The 19,287-nt window shown below is 29.6% G+C and overlaps 1 protein-coding gene across 7 annotated transcripts in view; it reads left to right on the plus strand.

The window, feature by feature from the left end:
• Window positions 1-19,287, plus strand: part of LOC129963162 (ubiquitin carboxyl-terminal hydrolase CYLD-like) — a 75,781-nt gene that overhangs the window by 38,513 nt on the left and 17,981 nt on the right. Inside the window, exon 1 of one of the 7 annotated variants that reach the window (XM_056077294.1) lies at window positions 13,988-14,574. The exons of 5 other annotated variants lie outside the window; for them this stretch is intronic. In XM_056077294.1, coding sequence (XP_055933269.1) covers window positions 14,553-14,574 — 22 coding nt within the window. In that variant the 5' untranslated portion in view covers window positions 13,988-14,552. Of the gene's footprint in view, window positions 1-13,987; window positions 14,575-17,497; window positions 17,711-19,287 lie in introns of those variants that run through there. One more of the 7 variants, XM_056077293.1, reaches the window with a different exon arrangement.

The raw sequence follows: 19,287 nt of genomic DNA on the forward strand, positions 1-19,287 counted from the left end.
TCGGTTTTGGGATACTATTAACTGCACGCCAGGAATTAATCGCCAAAAAGCTCACCAATTATGATGCGAAAGATTCAGTAAAAATGCTGAATTCACACCAAAAGTTAATATTTTGTAACTGATCTTCGCCAATGCTTCATGAAGCATTCTCTAGCATGATAAGTTTATTAGTGAGTATGCGATAAAGTTTTTGGGAAACCGCTCCCGCTGATTTATAATAGCAAACTGTAGTCCGTGACTAGAAAAAAAAGATTTATTAATGTCTGAAATTATCTTTACATATTTCTTTATTTTGCTGTTTATACTATCAATAACATTTATCGCGATAATTTCATTAAAATTGTATAACTCAGTAATGCTTGAAATTATTTCAGACTGAAAGATTATCAGATATATTATAGAAAATACTTGAATGTGCAACTAAATCATAATTAAAATAGGTGGTCCTTTGCTGATTTTTCCTGCTCCCATCTAATTTATATAGATCTAAGCTAAGTCAGATGACTAATTCTTCCACTTAGTTGACTCAGAGTATAAGAGTGTGAAGGCGGCAGTCGCTATTTGAAATAGGGATAAATAGTGGGAAGACTTTAACAGTTACATATTAATGTAAGTTAGTATTCCGTCATCGTAAATGGGTGGGAGTTACGCCTTTATAAAAAGGCATCGACTTCCTTCAATTATCTTTTTGGTAATAAAGCAATCTGCGCATGGAATCGGTCGTATATGGTGCGCGGAACTTATTTAGTTTGATTAACGCTTTATAAGGCCGTGGGAAGTATAATTCCCACCAACTTCATTAATTTTTAAATGTCGATGGCAAGCTATTTTTCCACCTATAATATGTGCTGCCATCTGCTGATAACTTCAGTAAATACAAAAAAAAAAAAAAATGCCAATGTAGGGCTTTGCCTACATGAATGTGGGTTACCGTAACGGTTAGCATGGTATCAAGAAGAGAGGTAAACACTGGGAGCTATTTTCTCTTGTGCATATGCGTTCGTTCATTTGATCATTTCTCATCGAGTTTATTTGTAGTTATAAACACATAATTTAAAAATTCGTTTATTTATAAGCACAGAAGTTCAAGTTTATGGCCAATTCTTTACAGTAGGTAAAATTTTGAATTATATTTTTCAAAGTTATTTCTATTTTACCTCCAATGGAAATCTCTAATTTGTTGTAGTAGAATTATTTTTTACACTTGCTATGGAAATGTATAAAAAACACAAGAAATATACAGCAGAGGAAGCTGTTGAATTATTTTTTGCCCTCCCAAGTGACCCTGAAGATTCAGACAAAGATGCAGATGTTGAAACAGATGAAGAATTTTCAATGGAGGAAAATAGAGCTGTTGATTTATCTGATCCACAGCCAAGCACTAGTAGAGATACAAATAAAGCAATCAAACAAGTGGATGTGAACCAAAGAATTGATTCAATGTCCACAATTATAGAGGTTCAAAATGATTCTAGTGATACTGAAGAATATAATGGAGATGATGAAGAAGACGAGGGCTGGTCTATCGATACAAGGTATTTTGATTCACATGTTATTTGTATGGATAGAGAAGGAATTATCAATCCTAGTCTAACACGAACCAGTACAGAAAAGGACTTTTTTTCCCAAATATTCAGTGAGGAAATTCTAAAACATATTGTCAAACAAACAAATTTATATGCGTCCCAAATCCAAACGAAAAGGCGCTCAGGTCACACTGCAAGTGAAACAACAAAAAACTGGGAGGACATACATGCAGAAGAACTACAAGCATGGATTGGAATGAACATTATGATGGGAATCATTGTGTTGCCTAGTCTCAATAACTACTGGAGTTCTGATCCTGCATTAGGGCAACAAATTATTTCACAAGTTATGACGTGCAAGCGCTTCAAAAAAATAACAGAGACAATCCATGTAAACGATAATGAGACCGCTCTTCCAAGAGACAACCCATATAATGACAAACTTCATAAGGTTAGACCTCTTATTGAACACCTCAATAAGAAAATTGCTGAAGCTTTCAAACCATCAAGTGTATTGGCGATTGATGAAAGCATAATATCTTTCAAAGGCCGGTCTACTATAAAAGAGGACATGCCTTTGAAACCCGTGAAGAGGGGATACAAAGTTTGGTGTTTAGCTGATTCAAAAACTGGATACATACAGAAGTTTGACATTTATACTGGTAAAGCTAAAGATCAAATTGCAATGGATACATTGGGAGAACGAGTGGTACTCAACTTAACAGGTTGTTTGAAAGACACAGGAAGTGTCGTAGCATTTGATAATTTTTTTACGACGGTAAAACTAATGAAAATGCTAAATCAACGCAACATTTATGCTCTCGGTACTGTAAGAACAAACCAAAAAGGGCTTCCCGCAATAATGAGAAAAAAGGTAAAGCTGAAGCGAGGGGAGTTTCAATTCAAATGTAAGGAGGACATTGCAGCTATCAAATGGATGGATAATAAACCTGTAACCATTCTTACAACAGTAAATAGCCCAAGTGCAACTACAACAGTCCCAAGGAAGAACAAGGATGGAACTATTACTCAGGTGTCGTGTCCAATTGCTATTGCCACATATAATAAGATTATGGGAGGTGTTGATCACTTTGATCAACTTCGAGAAAGATACGAAATTGGACGTCGTTCCAGAAAATGGTGGCATCGAATCCTATACTTCCTAATTGATCTGGCAATTGTCAATGCCTTCATTCTCTGGAAAGTAAGTAGAAGAGATTTGGGACCGCAAAACCAATTACAATTTCGACTTCGGCTAGCACGACAACTGATTTCTGGATTTTCAAGTCATAAACGCAAAGGACGACCTGTAAGTTTCCTGAGCGGCAAGAAAACTGTCCCAGATGACGTACGATTGACTAAAGTCGGTGACCATATGCCAACTTTACAAAAAGCATATAGACGTTGCCGTTTGTGCTCTACTAAAGCACATGAGAAGAGAACAAGATACATTTGTACAGCTTGCAATGTCCCACTATGTGTAGATCCCTGTTTTCTGAAATTCCATGGAAAGTAATATGTATAAATTCTTAAATTTTTGAATACAAAATATAACTAATTTATAATTCCTTTTGTAGATTTTAGTGTTTGCAAATTATATTTTATAAATATCAAGTAATACGATATAAAAAGAAATGTAAAACATAAAATATCCCACTTTTGAATAGCTCCCAGTGGGCGGTGGGAAACATACTTCCCACCAAAAAAAATTATCTTAAAAATCAAATTAATTTTAGGTAATAAGCTAAATGAATTTCTTTTTATAGATCAATCTCAATCCCAAATACACTTTAACATAACATTACTAGAAAAAAATGGCCCTGTAAAAGGTTAAATTTCCTTGCTAATTTTCTACTTGCCTTGTCAAAGATCTATACGATTTAACGACCTGATAGTGATAATTGAGTTAATGATTTACTTGATTGCTTTTCAACGATAATAAATCTAGTTTGAATGTATCACTAAATATTTTTACTTAATTGCTCCAGAATGATGTGATCTTATTTCACAGTTCTGCCTCACGTTTTGAATATCCACGTGGAACAATTGCGGTATATGGTTGTATTTACTACCATAAAACCATTTGATCAAACATAGGTTGTGGTCTTTTATGCTCTTATTACAGCATTTCTTAATCAGTCTGCTTCTATAAAAAGTATACCTATTCTTCCTCTGTTCGAAAAAAAAAAAAAAAAAAAAAAAAGTAGATAGTGTGATAGGAGAGATTTTTTTTTTTTCTGTGGTTCGATAAACAATCAAGCCATTTATTTACTTTTGTTGTTCTAGAACGGAGTTTATAAATTATTGAGGCGAAAGTTCATTAAGTACTGTTTCTGTGCGAACAAGATAGGAGAAATTGCTCTTGCGTTTTGTTGATATTCTATATTTAGATATCTCATTTTCTTTTTAAAAATCAATGATCAAAATTCTTTATTAACTATGCAATTATCTTTTATATATATATATATATATATATATATATATATAAGTAACCAATCTAAAGTAAGAAAAAGTTTGAAAACGAAACTAAAATGAAAATGAAACAAAACAGTTTCGAAATCGCAACTAAAATTTATTACCTATTTAAACTAAAACCAAAAAGGAACTTCATAGTATTTAGAGAGCGCAATTGCAGCTACTTCTAAAACACAGATGAATTGATACAAAAGTATTAGAATCAAGTTAATAGGAAAAACAAAAATCAAATAAAAATTAAACCAAAAAAATTATTAAAAAATATTAAAAAAGAATCCGGCCTGAAGACTTTTTCAAGGGTCACCCTCAGGCAGGGATTCAAATAAAGGGATTTTTTCTGTGAGGACATACAGACATTAAGTCTAATAATGATTCCTCGTGACCCGAAAATCCCCCGAAATTATGCTCAAGAGATAAACCATTTTAACAGAAACGAAATACAAAATAACAAATTAGAAAAAAACCACAAAGTAAAAATACAATAAAAACAATAACAATAAAAACAAAAACAGCATTAAAATTAAAATTAAAAACGAAAAGGCCAGTACATACCATCCAACAGTGAAGGAAACTTTAAACAATCGATTGTGATTTCCTGTTTTTGAAAGTTAACGGTAAATTATGTAAACAGAGGTAGGCACCCAGCGCCATCTATTGAGTGATCCAATATGCAAGTAAATTTCTATTTTTATTTAAGCCAAAAGATTAATCCCAAACCATACCTTGTTTAATTAAAAAATTGACATTACAGTAATTTCTAGGAAAATCATTTTTAATTAAATTTTTAAGGAGGATATTTGATGCTTCAATATAAGAATTTTTATTATTGCAAACCCTTTTGATCCTGTTAACTTGTGAGAAAATTAGATTTTTGAAAATTTTAGAGTTTAGATTGGAATGGTAGTTACATAGTTTTGTTATTTTAAAGTTGAAATCATCCCTTTTATCGTATATACCAACTATTGTTTTATCATTAGCAATTTCGATTTTTAAATCCAGAAAGGTAGCCTCAAGTTGATTTATATTTGTATCTTTTAGAATTAAATCTTTTGGATAGCAATTAGTAATAATATTAGTATTGTCGAAGTTAATCAAAAGTAGGTCATCAATATATCTCCACCCGTTTATTAAATTATATTTAATTATTTTTTTCTCATAGTAATGCAGGAAAATATTAGCTAAAGCACTTGAGAAAGCTGTCCCCATTGGAATGCCCTTGACTTGTTTATAAAAATTAATACCATTAAACACGTAATTTTCAGTAATATTAAAATTACATAACTCAAGCCAGTTATTTTTAGGAATGATATTTTCATTTAAATATTCGTCATATATAAAAGTGCAGACCTTTATTAATTTTTCATGAGGTAGATTAGTGTATAAATTTTCGAAATCAAAAGTATTAAGTTTATTAATGTTGTTATCTTTAAGAAAATCCAATACTTCTTTGTTACTAGAAATAATAAAGTTGTCTTCATTTTTTATTTTGTCCAGGATAATTTTTAAGTATTTAAAGAAATGTTTACCCGTATAGTAATTATAACTACCAGTGCTACAGGTTACGAATCTGAATTTTAATGGATTTTTATGAAATTTAACTGTTGGGAATAAATAAGGATAGTTAAGAGAGCAAGTCTTAGTTTTGGTTTTTTTTTGCGAAAGCTAGCATTCTTTTATCTAATTCCTTTTTCCCGGTGTTCTTTAACATATAAGTTGCATTAGAGTTATATTCATTAATTAAAAGTTCTTTATAATAATATTTACAAATTAAACAGAAATTATTTGCTGATTTATCTATTACTGTAATAACAAATTTCTCTTTTAAATTTTTTATTTCATTTTTTAATGTTTTACTAAAATAAATCCCACGCTCTTTAGATCTGTCAAAATCTGTATTCAATTTTATTTTAATTTCCTTTAAAATTCTCACTTTCCATTCCCCGAAACCTTCCGCAGGCCAGTGGTATTTTCTAGATAATTTGGCAATAAAAACATCCAAATCATTACCAATAGAAATCAAAATTTTGTTATGGTTTATTTTTTCTCTTAATCTAAATTTTGTTCCTCTTCCCATCAAATCTCTTAAAGAGTTGGATTCAATAATTTTTAAATTACCTGTAATAATATGACCTTTATCAATATCTATAAAATCTTTATATTTTTCCTTGTTACAGTAACAATCTGTTTTATTTATTTTATCTAAATTTTTGCTATAGTAATTATAATTACAAATTTTTTTCTTTAAAGTTGAAGTGTAACTAAACGCTATTGATACATTAGTTTTATCTGCAAGAGGAAAAAATATATTATTATTATGTATAATTTTGGGTAATTTTAGATATTCGAAGTAAATATCCAAGAATTGAATCACACAGTATTCTTTGTAAACATTATTTTTATTATTAAAAAGTAAATCGTTTTTTCCAATGTTAAGTTTACATTTAATAAGATCTAGAATAATACATTTAGTGTACGAATTTTTAAACTCTAATTCCCCGAATTTATTATTTAAAAACCATTTCATTTTATTATTTCTAAGACCAAAAATGTATTTCCTAATTCTGTGAATGTTTTCACTATTGTGTTCCAGATTACAGTAATTTTGAAATTCCTCAAATATAATTTTAAAATTGCCTCCTTTCCCTTTACCTCTTTTAAATCTTTTAGAAAAGTTATCTTTATTTAGAAAATTTTTAAAAATGTTAAATTTGTTATAAATGCAATTATTGTTTAAACTGCACTTTTATATATGACGAATATTTAAATGAAAATATCATTCCTAAAAATAACTGGCTTGAGTTATGTAATTTTAATATTACTAAAAATTACGTGTTTAATGGTATTAATTTTTATAAACAAGTCAAGGGCATTCCAATGGGGACAGCTTTCTCAAGTGCTTTAGCTAATATTTTCCTGCATTACTATGAGAAAAAAAATAATTAAATATAATTTAATAAACGGGTGGAGATATATTGATGACCTACTTTTGATTAACTTCGACAATACTAATATTATTACTAATTGCTATCCAAAAGATTTAATTCTAAAAGATACAAATATAAATCAACTTGAGGCTACCTTTCTGGATTTAAAAATCGAAATTGCTAATGATAAAACAATAGTTGGTATATACGATAAAAGGGATGATTTCAACTTTAAAATAACAAAACTATGTAACTACCATTCCAATCTAAACTCTAAAATTTTCAAAAATCTAATTTTCTCACAAGTTAACAGGATCAAAAGGGTTTGCAATAATAAAAATTCTTATATTGAAGCATCAAATATCCTCCTTAAAAATTTAATTAAAAATGATTTTCCTAGAAATTACTGTAATGTCAATTTTTTAATTAAACAAGGTATGGTTTGGGATTAATCTTTTGGCTTAAATAAAAATAGAAATTTACTTGCATATTGGATCACTCAATAGATGGCGCTGGGTGCCTACCTCTGTTTACATAATTTACCGTTAACTTTCAAAAACAGGAAATCACAATCGATTGTTTAAAGTTTCCTTCACTGTTGGATGGTATGTACTGGCCTTTTCGTTTTTAATTTTAATTTTAATGCTGTTTTTGTTTTTATTGTTATTGTTTTTATTGTATTTTTACTTTGTGGTTTTTTTCTAATTTGTTATTTTGTATTTCGTTTCTGTTAAAATGGTTTATCTCTTGAGCATAATTTCGGGGGATTTTCGGGTCACGAGGAATCATTATTAGACTTAATGTCTGTATGTCCTCACAGAAAAAATCCCTTTATTTGAATCCCTGCCTGAGGGTGACCCTTGAAAAAGTCTTCAGGCCGGATTCTTTTTTAATATTTTTTAATAATTTTTTTGGTTTAATTTTTATTTGATTTTTGTTTTTCCTATTAACTTGATTCTAATACTTTTGTATATATATATATATATATATATATATATATATATATAATATGATTTTGGTTTTACTTCGGTATTTTTGATTAGAAAATACGCTGAGTATAATTTCCTTAAATAAGTGCAATTATTAAAAATAATCCCATATTTAGAATTTATTTTTATATTTCCATCCAATACAATTAGTTTTTATTGGCTGCTGTTTTAAAAGATGTTATTTTTAAAATTCTTCTTTACTGATAAACAACTTTTTATATTCATTTTTCGTTATTCAAATGCTTGCAAAATGTAAAAATAGTGTTTTCGACAAAACATCGTACAAACTTTCAGTAATGATAAAAATAATAAATTTTTTTAAAAAAAAAATCGTATCACTGTGTCAAACAATGTGTTTGACTGTGTTAGGGAATCATTCAGATTCTTGAACCTCAATTAAGTGATAATGATGGCTCACGTAGGTTAAATTGCTCTTCGGCGTTTAGAATTTAAAAAAAAAAAAAAACTTTATACACCGCTATATGGTTTTTTACCTAATCTTTGGTGGATTTTTTTTTAGTGTTGTTAAATTCATTAGACTCTAACAACGGCCATAAAATAAAGTAATTAGCCACTTTTTCATCCACCTTAATATTCTTATTGCATCTTATAACATCAAATGGAAATACTAATTTAAATTATGCAATTAACATATAGCATTCACGTGAGCTATGCAAAATTGGTAAGTAAGTTGGCAAAATCTGTCCAGTTGTTAAAATTGAGGTCTATGTTGAGATTGTATTTTACGATATTTCACGGAAAGGAAGGATAGTTTAAGATAGGGATCCCTATTCATTTAACGTAAAGAATTTTCAAATGAAATAAAAATATACGAAGTCGGTATAGTAGTGGGACTAAGACGTTCTATATGAACAAGAAGAAATTCTTAGAAGACTACAAACTTTTCCCTCATAGAAAATGCATAGTGAAGTAGTGTTTTTGAGATTTTCCTTGGAAATGGGATATAGTGGAAGAGTGATAACTATTAATGACATATCTAAACACCATGAGCTTTTAAATGAAATAAAAATTGACGAAATTGAATCATTGTTTGAGGCTGGGAACTGGTTCTTCAGCTTTATTTGATATCCTTATTTTCTATTTACTTAGAATAAAAGTGGATGCCTTTTGTGCTTTGAGAACTGCCAGGTCATGTCAAAGTTTTTACTAAGTCTACTGAAACATATTTCAAATTTGTACTCTCGAGAAGAAAGCTAGTGTACATATAATATAATTTATACTAAAATTTTTGTCAGTTAAAATTAATAAATATTAAAGTATTTGCATTTCTTTAAAAAACATTTAACATTGATACAGAAAACTTCTGATAATCTTGCATTAGTTCTAGAGAGTTTGAATTTTAATGATCAGGCTTTGCGTTAAAAACATTTAAGCCTCGAATAAATAAATTAGACAGCAGTCCAATTACGAAAAGCAACACATCAGAAGGGGGGGGGAACTATTTATTTTTTGGTAAAACATGAATTTTTTCGTATTCTTTTTAGTAAGCATATTATAATCTTATATTTTTACTATTGTAATTTTTCGATGCGTTTATGTTTTTGTCCTAACAAATAAATTAAACAATTTTCTTAGCGGAAGATTAGAACTCTTTTGGATAAGAATTCTTTCAAGTTCATGTGCAAAAGCAAAATCTAGGGCTTAAGATGTTGCATTTTGAATAGCTCTTATGAAATGCGCTCAAACCAGAAAAATAATGTATATATATTTTTTCAAATTTATTCGTAACCGTAATTTTCAATGAAATTCAATCGATCGATATTTTTTTATAGATATTAAATTTAGAAATTTCGGTAAATGCGGCACTCAAGGCTTAGTTTAAAACAAAACTTACTTAGAATAAGACCTGTTTTTGGGTGCACACAATTATTACTAAATTTGTCATACTAATTAAAGGCGAAAATTGAGACATAATGCTTTCTTTGAACATTTCAGAGGATTTTTTTTTAAAAGAGCTGAATTGGATTTGGTTGATGAATAAATTAACTTACCATTTTGAAATTACCCACGAATTACCGGAGGAATTGGTAGGACTTCTTTATTTTGAGTAGGAATCCCATTTTCCAAGTTTCCATGTTACAGCAGATGAGATTAACTCATTGTAGGATTAACGTGCACTGTCATACAATATTTCTACTCTTTGGAATCAAGTTTTTAACAAACGTTCTTTCGATTTTGCAATCGAGGCTTTGTTACCACACTTTAAAACATGCAAAAAAAGTCCGAATGCATGCATAAACGTAGATGTGCTTCTATTCTAGTAGTCACAGACATGAAGCGGGGCAGGGGGTAATTGAAGGTCACAAACAACTGTAATTTAAACCATGAATTTAAATATTAATCAAGATCTAATTCTAGGAATCAATTTTGAAACTATCGAATAGAGTAAAAATTTGGAATTGTGATCCAAGTGGATGGCATTAGAAAGCATATTTTTATTACGCAATTCAATGATTCGTCATAAAAACAAAATATTTCTCAATCTGAGCATAATCATAGATATTGCTTCAGTTGTGACGTATATTTTCATGTAGTTGCAGTTTCTGAGAAAAGAATTATTGGATACTTCATTTTTATTCTGGATTTTAAAACTCTGGTAGGAATATTTATTTACTTATCTGGTAAATGTGATCATGGTTGTGCAATGGGGAAAAAAAAACAAGAAAAAAAACACTATTCTAGAATTCTAATTAAAATTATCTTCATATATAGTCATTTTCGTAGACCAATATAAGAAAAAAAAGAAGAAAAAGAATTAGATTGGAACCTTTAGTACAAAACATTGTTTGATAGTTCTAATACTTGGTCGGCAGAACATTTTGGATTACCGGGAGATGCAAGTTATTCGAAAAACTGCTAGTTAAGGTAGAATAACTAATAAAATAATGAAATATGGATAAATTGTAAGTTTTGAGCATCATATCAAGAAATTATATACTTCGAAGTATGTGCCTTAACATTATGCTTCAATCAATTAACGATCAGCTGAACAACCATATTGACTTTTTGATAGCCAAAATAAATTCCGCATTGACGATAAATTTTATTTTCTCATATTGTGGAATTTTATTTTCTTGCAGAATAGAATTATATTTATTCCAGCGACATAGGCACTGTAAAATTAAATTCCCGATTTATATATTTAGAATATTAATTCTTATATATCAATTTGTAATATTAACTTTATTTAATATTGCCTAATTATAATAATTACTGTGGCAACTAGCTTGGTGTTATGGGAATATTAGTTGCGCTTAATTTTAAATAAGTTCTCTTACGCATAATTTGATTTTCTTGATTCTGTTGTAAAAAAAAAAAAAAAGAGAGGGGGGACAAAGAGTTAATCTAATGGAGTCATATTTCATTTCACAATTTGCAATTCAATCTAAATGTGTGGATTATCTATTTTAAATTGCACGTTTGTATTTGAGGTTGTGTGATTTCATTTTCTTATTTCTTGTGTAAACTGCATATATCAATTGCAGAATCTTTTTTTCCTTAATCTTCAACAAAGTAAGAAAATTGTGCAATTAAATATTTAATGAAACAATGAAAACGGTTTTAATTTTATTGCTACGATAAAATAAATAAATAAATCTTTAATAAATAAAATAAATAATAAATAAATAAATCTTTTAATAAACTTTATGCAAAAAAAGTTTTTAAAATTTTTTCAAATTATAAGAAAAACTGCGCGACAATTAAACTGGAATCATTAGAAAGTCTTAATTTTTCTTTTACTTGATATAAAAATGAATTTTGTGTCGGGGTTATCGCAGAAATTTTCGGGGTAATTTTCATTAATTAAAAAAAAAAGCTAAAGAAAATCTCTGGAGGTGTACGTTCCAATCCCCGTCCTTCCTCGAAAGTTTATCTCAAATTTGGATCTTTAGGTCAAACAATACATCCTGTACACCATTAATATGTACATGCACGAGCGCACAAACTTTTTTTTTATTAGTAAAGAGTATTGATAAATGTAGGGTGAGTAAGTCAATAAATATCTGCATAGAATTTTTACATTACAATGATAATACAAAATTTACCATGATATCCTTTATTCACATACATACACATTCTGCTTTATTATTAGTAAAGATTGAAATCAATTCTAATAAAATAAAGAAAAGCTGAAAATAACGGTTTAAAAACAAGGAGATACTCTATAGAAATGTGCCAAAATAACACGAGCATGTCATAAAAAGTGAATAATTATTATTCAAAGGAAAGATTCCAGGGAAAAAAAAATGTTTGTCTGAGTTAGCGTCGGATTGTTAGATCTACGAGCTAAAAAAAATCCGGTAGAAGGTTAAATGAATGATAGAGTATTACAACAACCACCCAGTAAGTGACAAACTGAAAGAAAATCATTGCACAATTTTGGCGGTCGTGACATGCTTTATAGCCAGCGAACACATTCAACCAAACCCTACTGCAGTAGACTCTGATGATTCCGTAATAATAATAATAATAATAATAATGGGGAAAAAAAGTGGCTATAAACAAACACAATGAGGGACCTTGAAAGGCGGTAATGTATTGGATAATGCTGATTTCGAAAGACAGATACTGCTTCCCTCTTAGAATTAATTGCGTTTACTTTTAAATAGCATTCTGTCAACAGAACATGCGAATACAGTTATTTGCTGTTACTCATGTCTTTACATGCATCGCCGCTCATTGGCCTGTTTAAGACTCGGGACAAAAATTGTGAAATAAGGTCCTCAGTAAACAGAAATATGTTTTTTGTAATTTTAATGTATAAAATGAATATATGCAAAATTAATTAGCAATAATTTACGATAGATTATTTGTTTGTTTTTTCATTGCTTATAAAATAATTACTTGAAACCACTTATTCCCCTAGTCCGGAAAAATTATTCTTTTTGATCAATCGCAGGGGTGTTACAAATAATATAAAAACCCTTCTCATTTAATTGATCCTGAAATTTAAAAAAAAGTTTTGTTTATTGCTAAATATAACGGTGGTTGCCACCATTCGTTTTTCGTATATAAAATCCCCTTTTGCAGAGAGATTATTCGTGTTTCTTAATGATTTCTCATAAAAGCAGGATGAAACGAAATTTTACTTCTGAAGTAACCTTTCTAACACGCTGTAATTCATCACAGCAGTCTTTTACCTTTGACATTTTGATAACTGGATCCTTGTATTTACATTCCAAAATCATCGGTATCATATACGGAAGCACATTATTCTGATATTGTTATAATGAATTTCGAAAAATAGAAATTATTGAGAGACTGCAGACAAATGAAGAGAAGTAGAGACTTGAAGTCCAATTAATAACTATCAAGAACATTTTTTTTTTTTAAATCGGAATTTCTAGAACTTGCCTTTACAGTTTTAATATTAAGTCACCTGATAGGCGTTTAAAGTGCTATGAATAAAAAGCAGCGAAATGGAACTACCTATATATTGTCATTGGGATTCATCTGTGAATTGAAATAAGTTGCAATCTTTTTTTTTTTATGTAGAATTTCTTCCTATCGTTTTTCTCTTTTCTTTTTTTTTCAAAGCTGGGATAAGTAGATTTCTTTAGAAAACTATGCTAGTCTTTTTTTTTTTTCTTTTGAAAAATTAAAATTGTTTGATATAGATTAAATGAAATGGAATGACAATACGAAATTTAATTTTGTCTGCATCAGTTTGATAACTTTTGGTCATTTAATTTAAATTAAAATTTTTCTGTTTGATTCTCATTAGTGTATTTTTTTTTTCAATCTAATAATAATTCTTTGTTTAGTTTTCACGCAAACGTTTATCGAAACATTTTTGAATGCGCCACAAAACTTCTGCAAAATGACTTGGTGGGGTCGCCTATCGCTCTCTTCACCTGCTTTTTAGTTCTTTTTATCTGTGCGCCCCCGTTTTGAACCTGCGTTGCACAAGAAAATAGTGACGGAGCAGTAGTTATAACTCAGCCTAGGCGTGTGCTACGCGTCTGGCCTTTTACGTCACTTTTTCCTTTTTCTTTTTTCCCTTGTTCTTACGCTACAACACTACGAACAACTTCTACCGCCAACCATCCCTGGAGTTAATCAATACAGCGTCGCTGAAGCGCTGCGTGGTAGAGACGCTCTCCTACTCCATGCACGCACTCTCATTTTGGTTGCCCTGAGAGCGGTGTGGTCGAATTCGGGGTGTTCTTCTCCGTCCGGTATCAGTATGGAATTAATTTACGTCCTGACCCTCCTCCTCCCGTAAAGTTGATTTTGTGTCCAGTATCTGAATCTTCATTTATGTGCCGAAGATTTCCCCCTTTTGCAGTGATGTGGTTAAAAGGTCAAACCTTGCACCAACCCTCTGTCCAGGGAAGAGCGGGTGACAGTTTAAGAAACACGAGGATATTTTAAGGTTTCGAATTGACCTCCCTCTTATTCGACCACCCCCCGTCCTTACATATTCTCTTCATAATTCTTTGACTCATCTGTTATTAATTTGCTGCACTTAATTGATTTGTTTGGTTTTTGATCTTTTTAATTTTGGTTCGATTATTTGCTCCCAAAAAAGTTTTTTGATTCATTTCCGAGATGAGATCTCGGTCTTGCGAAATCCTTAGTTTCTGTCAGAGTGCTTACTGTGGGATAGCTGCACGATGAAGTTTTGGTGTCATCAGTGTAAGTACTGATTTTAATTTATGAATGTTTGAATATTGAAATGTTAATGGATTGATTTTTTTGAAATGCACAGATTATTAATAAAAGAAAGGGAGAATAGTTTTGAGAAACATATTGTAAATGTTAATCAGTTACATTTAATTTATACATTAGTGAATGTTATTGGCAGTTGGATATTTTATGGGTCTTAATTCATTACTACTTTTATATATTATGGAAGGTTTTGGATATTGTTATGCACTGCGTAAACTGACGATTCTTTTAAGTATATTGTGTAACACGTGTTTTCGCTTTTTTTCTACTCTAAACTTGTAGTTTTATTACGTCACAATTTCTCCGATTCCTCCCCCCCCCCTAATAAGTTTCTTGTTAACTGTTGACATACATTTTAAACTTCGGAAAAAATAATGTTTCTTTTCTTTTTTCTTTTTTTTTAATATCAAACTGACGTGTAGGCTTTTATTGGTTGTTCTTAAAATAAAACTTTTATCAGCATGAGAGAGTGTAGTGTTACATACTAAAACTATTTCACCCCGAGGTATCGATCGCTTTTCTTTTTCTCTCTGCTATCGAGATCTTCTAAATCCGATTTACAACATGACTCGTGGCCAGTGCAGTAGTAGATGTTTTTTTTTTCTTTCTTGTTTAAAATGAGTGTCTGCCAAATCTTCGATGTATTAGTACTACTATGAGGATAATTATTTTATGGGATCTGCAAATAAAATTTTAATTATTTATACACATGTCTATTATATACAATTTCATATTAGTGTGACCTGCAGCGGTCGTATTGTTTCGAAATAATTCTTTATTAGCGTATTTTTGGATGACATTCTTCCCACCACCACCATGCATCCTTTTTTTACTGCCTTCTTTCTTCCGAAACAATTCTATTTTATTTTTTGACAGGCTTTGTAAAACTTATCTCCTACACAAGACCACTCTTCGTATAATTTGCTCATCCTTTTATCCTTTATAATTTACTTGTCTCAAAACATTGTATAATAGAACTTAAAAAATTTATAATAGTAATATAAATTTGTTTATCCTTCTGGATGAATGAATTGCAAAATGTAGCTTATAAATCTTTTTTGTACAAAATTTGCCATCCTTCTATTTATCAGTTTTCTCAGGGCCATCTATATCTTTGAATTGGAAAAAGAACAAAACACCCACGTTATTATTATTATTTTACTTTCATTCTCAAATAGCATGCAAGTGAGCTCAACAAACCGTATATCCTTTCGTGAGAATTTACATTTTAGTATGCCCTATGAAGCTATTATATCCTTGCATGTTTTAATTTTATTTTTTAAACTGTTTGTAGTTTGTGTCCATGGAAATTCATCAGATTGTTCATTATTTTAATGGTCTTTCATCAATAATGCTTATCATTGTTTTTATTATAATTATAAGTGATTAATTTCCACCTTGTTGCTTCTTATCAAATTTTCCTTCGCAAGAATTTTAAAAATTTAAATTTAGTCTTAAAATAAGGTTATGATTGTTTTAATGCCCCGATAAGTACGTCTTAAAGAATAAGATAGATGCACAATTCTTTTTGTCGCAAAAAGAATTGTATTTAAATTCATTTAACGTTAAAAACTTCATCGCTGGTGAGTTTTAATATAAATAAAAAATAATTATTGTTATGAATGTCGCGCGTCTCTTCCGAAACAACTGGGCCGAATTCAACCAACTTTTCTCGCATAATTTTTAAGCTAAAAGGAAAATATTTTCTATTTTCCAATCTGCTGAAATTAAATATTCAATAAATTAAAAATGAATCGCCATTTTGTAATTTTTCTGCAGTATCTTCGGAACGAATTACCTAAAAAAAGTGTTTTTTGTGTTATATTCAAATATTTCCGTGTAATTTTCCTTCAATTTTGATTAATTTTTCAAAATTTAATAAATGATTAGTTGCAGACGATTTTAAAATAAGGGAATTTATAAATACTTCGTTGCTTCGTTGCCTTATTTTTATTTTTTGATATTTCTGTTTTTTTAGCAGTCCCATTTATCAGTTTTAAAAGATTTAAAGAACTGATGAAATCATACATTAGTAGAATTCTGGAAAATCACTAAAAGAATGTTTAAAAGCAGACGATTAAGATTTCTAATGAAAGCAATTATTGACTTATTTGTTTTCATCTTTTGTTACTAATGAAAAATTTATTATTTAATTGTATCAAAACGTTTATTTAACTTGAAATCTCAGTATTGATGAACTAAATTTGAATACTTATGTAACAAATATTAATCATTTATCAAGAAATCAACTATATGTGGATTTTAAGACTCATTTGGTTTAATAGATATTCTAATTTTAATTAAAAAACATTTCAGATTGTTAAAGGTTTTTGTATATTATAACATTTAATGCAAAAGTAATTTTTACATTTACTGTGTTAGACATGAAATTATTTTAACCCCAATAATCGCCTAATATATCAGCCAGTATTTCAAAATACATCTAATAATCAAGAAAGGGGAAGAAAAAAGAAAAAAAAAAGTCCGAAAATTCTGCTTTTCCTAGTCGGTGAAATGATAGTATCTGTTCTGTCTCTTTTCTATGACTAATTCAGTTTAAATTATGATACTATTTTTAAACATAAGATAATGTCCCTTAAATTTTAAGCTATTGAGGAAACATCATTCAATCGGAAGAATTGATGCGTACGATTGAGTGTTGAAGTGCTCTTCTCTTCCTTGTAATCCGTTCGGCCTAATTTCGATCCTCTCTGTGTTAGACCAATTGCCGCGGGATGTTTGAATTGACGTTCTTTGTGTACGTGCTCTGATTCCGAGTTTGACTAATGAAATTCCGTCACAGTTCTGATCCCGTTTGTTGACACCTGCGCGGATGATTGCCTAACTCTTTTTAATTGCCGTTTTGTGCTCGGTGAAGGTAGACAACACTGTTACTTGATCTGAATATCTTACTGTTTTGGAATCATTGACTTTGTCTATAATCTTCATTATACGGTGATTTTTTTTATTGAGATAAATGTATAGAATATCGATTTGTGTGCATACGTTTGGAGGTCAACACCACTGACCAAAAATTGGAAGGAAATTATAATTTATCAAAAACTCATGAGGTCAAAAGAGCGCCTTGACCAGACTGAGCGAGGTATATTTTCTTATTTTTATTCTTGCTTTTAAATAGCTGTTATTGCTTATGAGAAAAATGGAAAAGAGTCATAATATTTAAAATATGACTATATTTTATTTTATTAATATTTTAAAAAAATAATTAAATCTACTTATATTTATTTAAAAACTAATTTTTTTGTGAATTAATTGTGGAATATGATTAAAATAGGATTAGGTATCGAAATATTGTTGAATAAAAAAAAATCAAGCAGCATTTATACAATTATTTTACATACAATTATTTTACTAGAAAATGAAACTAGCTGATTAATATTGATGCTTTCTGGCAATAACTTTGAAAAAAAAATACTTTGCACCATCTTATATTTAAAGAAACTATTTTGTTGATGGCTTCTATCGCATTGCCGCAGGTCCCTTTTTTTTTTTTTTTTCCCATTTTTAAACATTTGGTGTATTTTAGCTAAAGTAATTTGGCTATAAGTGTATATATTTAATATTTTTAATGAATTGCTAACATGTAATATTTAATGTACAAATTATTCTGTTCTAAAGCGAAGGATAATAAATTTCTATTAAGCTTTATTTTTAATTTTAACATGGATATTATGAAGCAAATTTTAAACTTTGTTAAATTGTATATAGTTGAAATGAAATAAAATAGCTGAAATTTTATTATTCAATAAGAAATACTTTAACTTTCCTGCTATACAAAGACTTTGATTTTAAATTATGTATCATATTTTACTATACAAAATCAATTTTTCTACTAAAAAATATTTATCGAAATGGACAATCTTTCTACTAACCGTGATATTCCAGGGTTATTTAAAATTCTGCATGTATATTTAGTATTATTATTGTCAATATCCAATATGGTATTATATTATTGGAATCTATACATTTTATGGAAATTAATGTTCTAAACTACTGAAACTTTCCACTGTGAAATAGCAATTACCCAAGGGATAAGATGGAATAGCTTTAATAGAGATTGCTTTAGAGAAATAAAGATTATTTGAAAATCTAAACTCTCTTCTTCAATTGTATATGCATCTCTATTCGATTCATGTTTCTTTCTTTCCATGCGTATATAGATATTTGTATTAGAGAGTGACAAAAAATGGGTCTTTTCGAATACTGTTGTTTGCATAAAAAGTATAGCTACTCTGTTGATCGAAAATACTTCCGTATGCGTTCGTTCTGCTGCAATATCCGATCACGGAATAGGAAATGCATTCCGAGTTTCCGTTGTAAGCTAATCCTGAATAAAGAAGCCGTAGACCATTTCGAACAGTAGGAGAATCAGATAATTTAAACTGTACGCGAATGAAAGCGCTTTAGTTCCCACCAACGCATTCTGTGACAATGGAAGAAGGATTATTCGTGTGAGGGATATGCTTGAAAATGTTTTATTTTACGACCGACAGAAAGCGTTCCTATCCGGAATCAACTGATCATAATAGCCTTGCTGTGCACTTTCGAGTATGAAACGAACTGTATGGTTAAAGGGGGGGGAGACATTGTTTGCTTCTCTTTGAAATTTTGTGGAATCTTTCTATTATTATTTGACAGAGGAGGGGAAAAAACGAATGG

The sequence above is a fragment of the Argiope bruennichi genome, chromosome 3 (genome assembly GCF_947563725.1).
Source record: "Argiope bruennichi chromosome 3, qqArgBrue1.1, whole genome shotgun sequence".
Classification (NCBI taxonomy): Eukaryota; Metazoa; Arthropoda; class Arachnida; order Araneae; family Araneidae; genus Argiope; species Argiope bruennichi.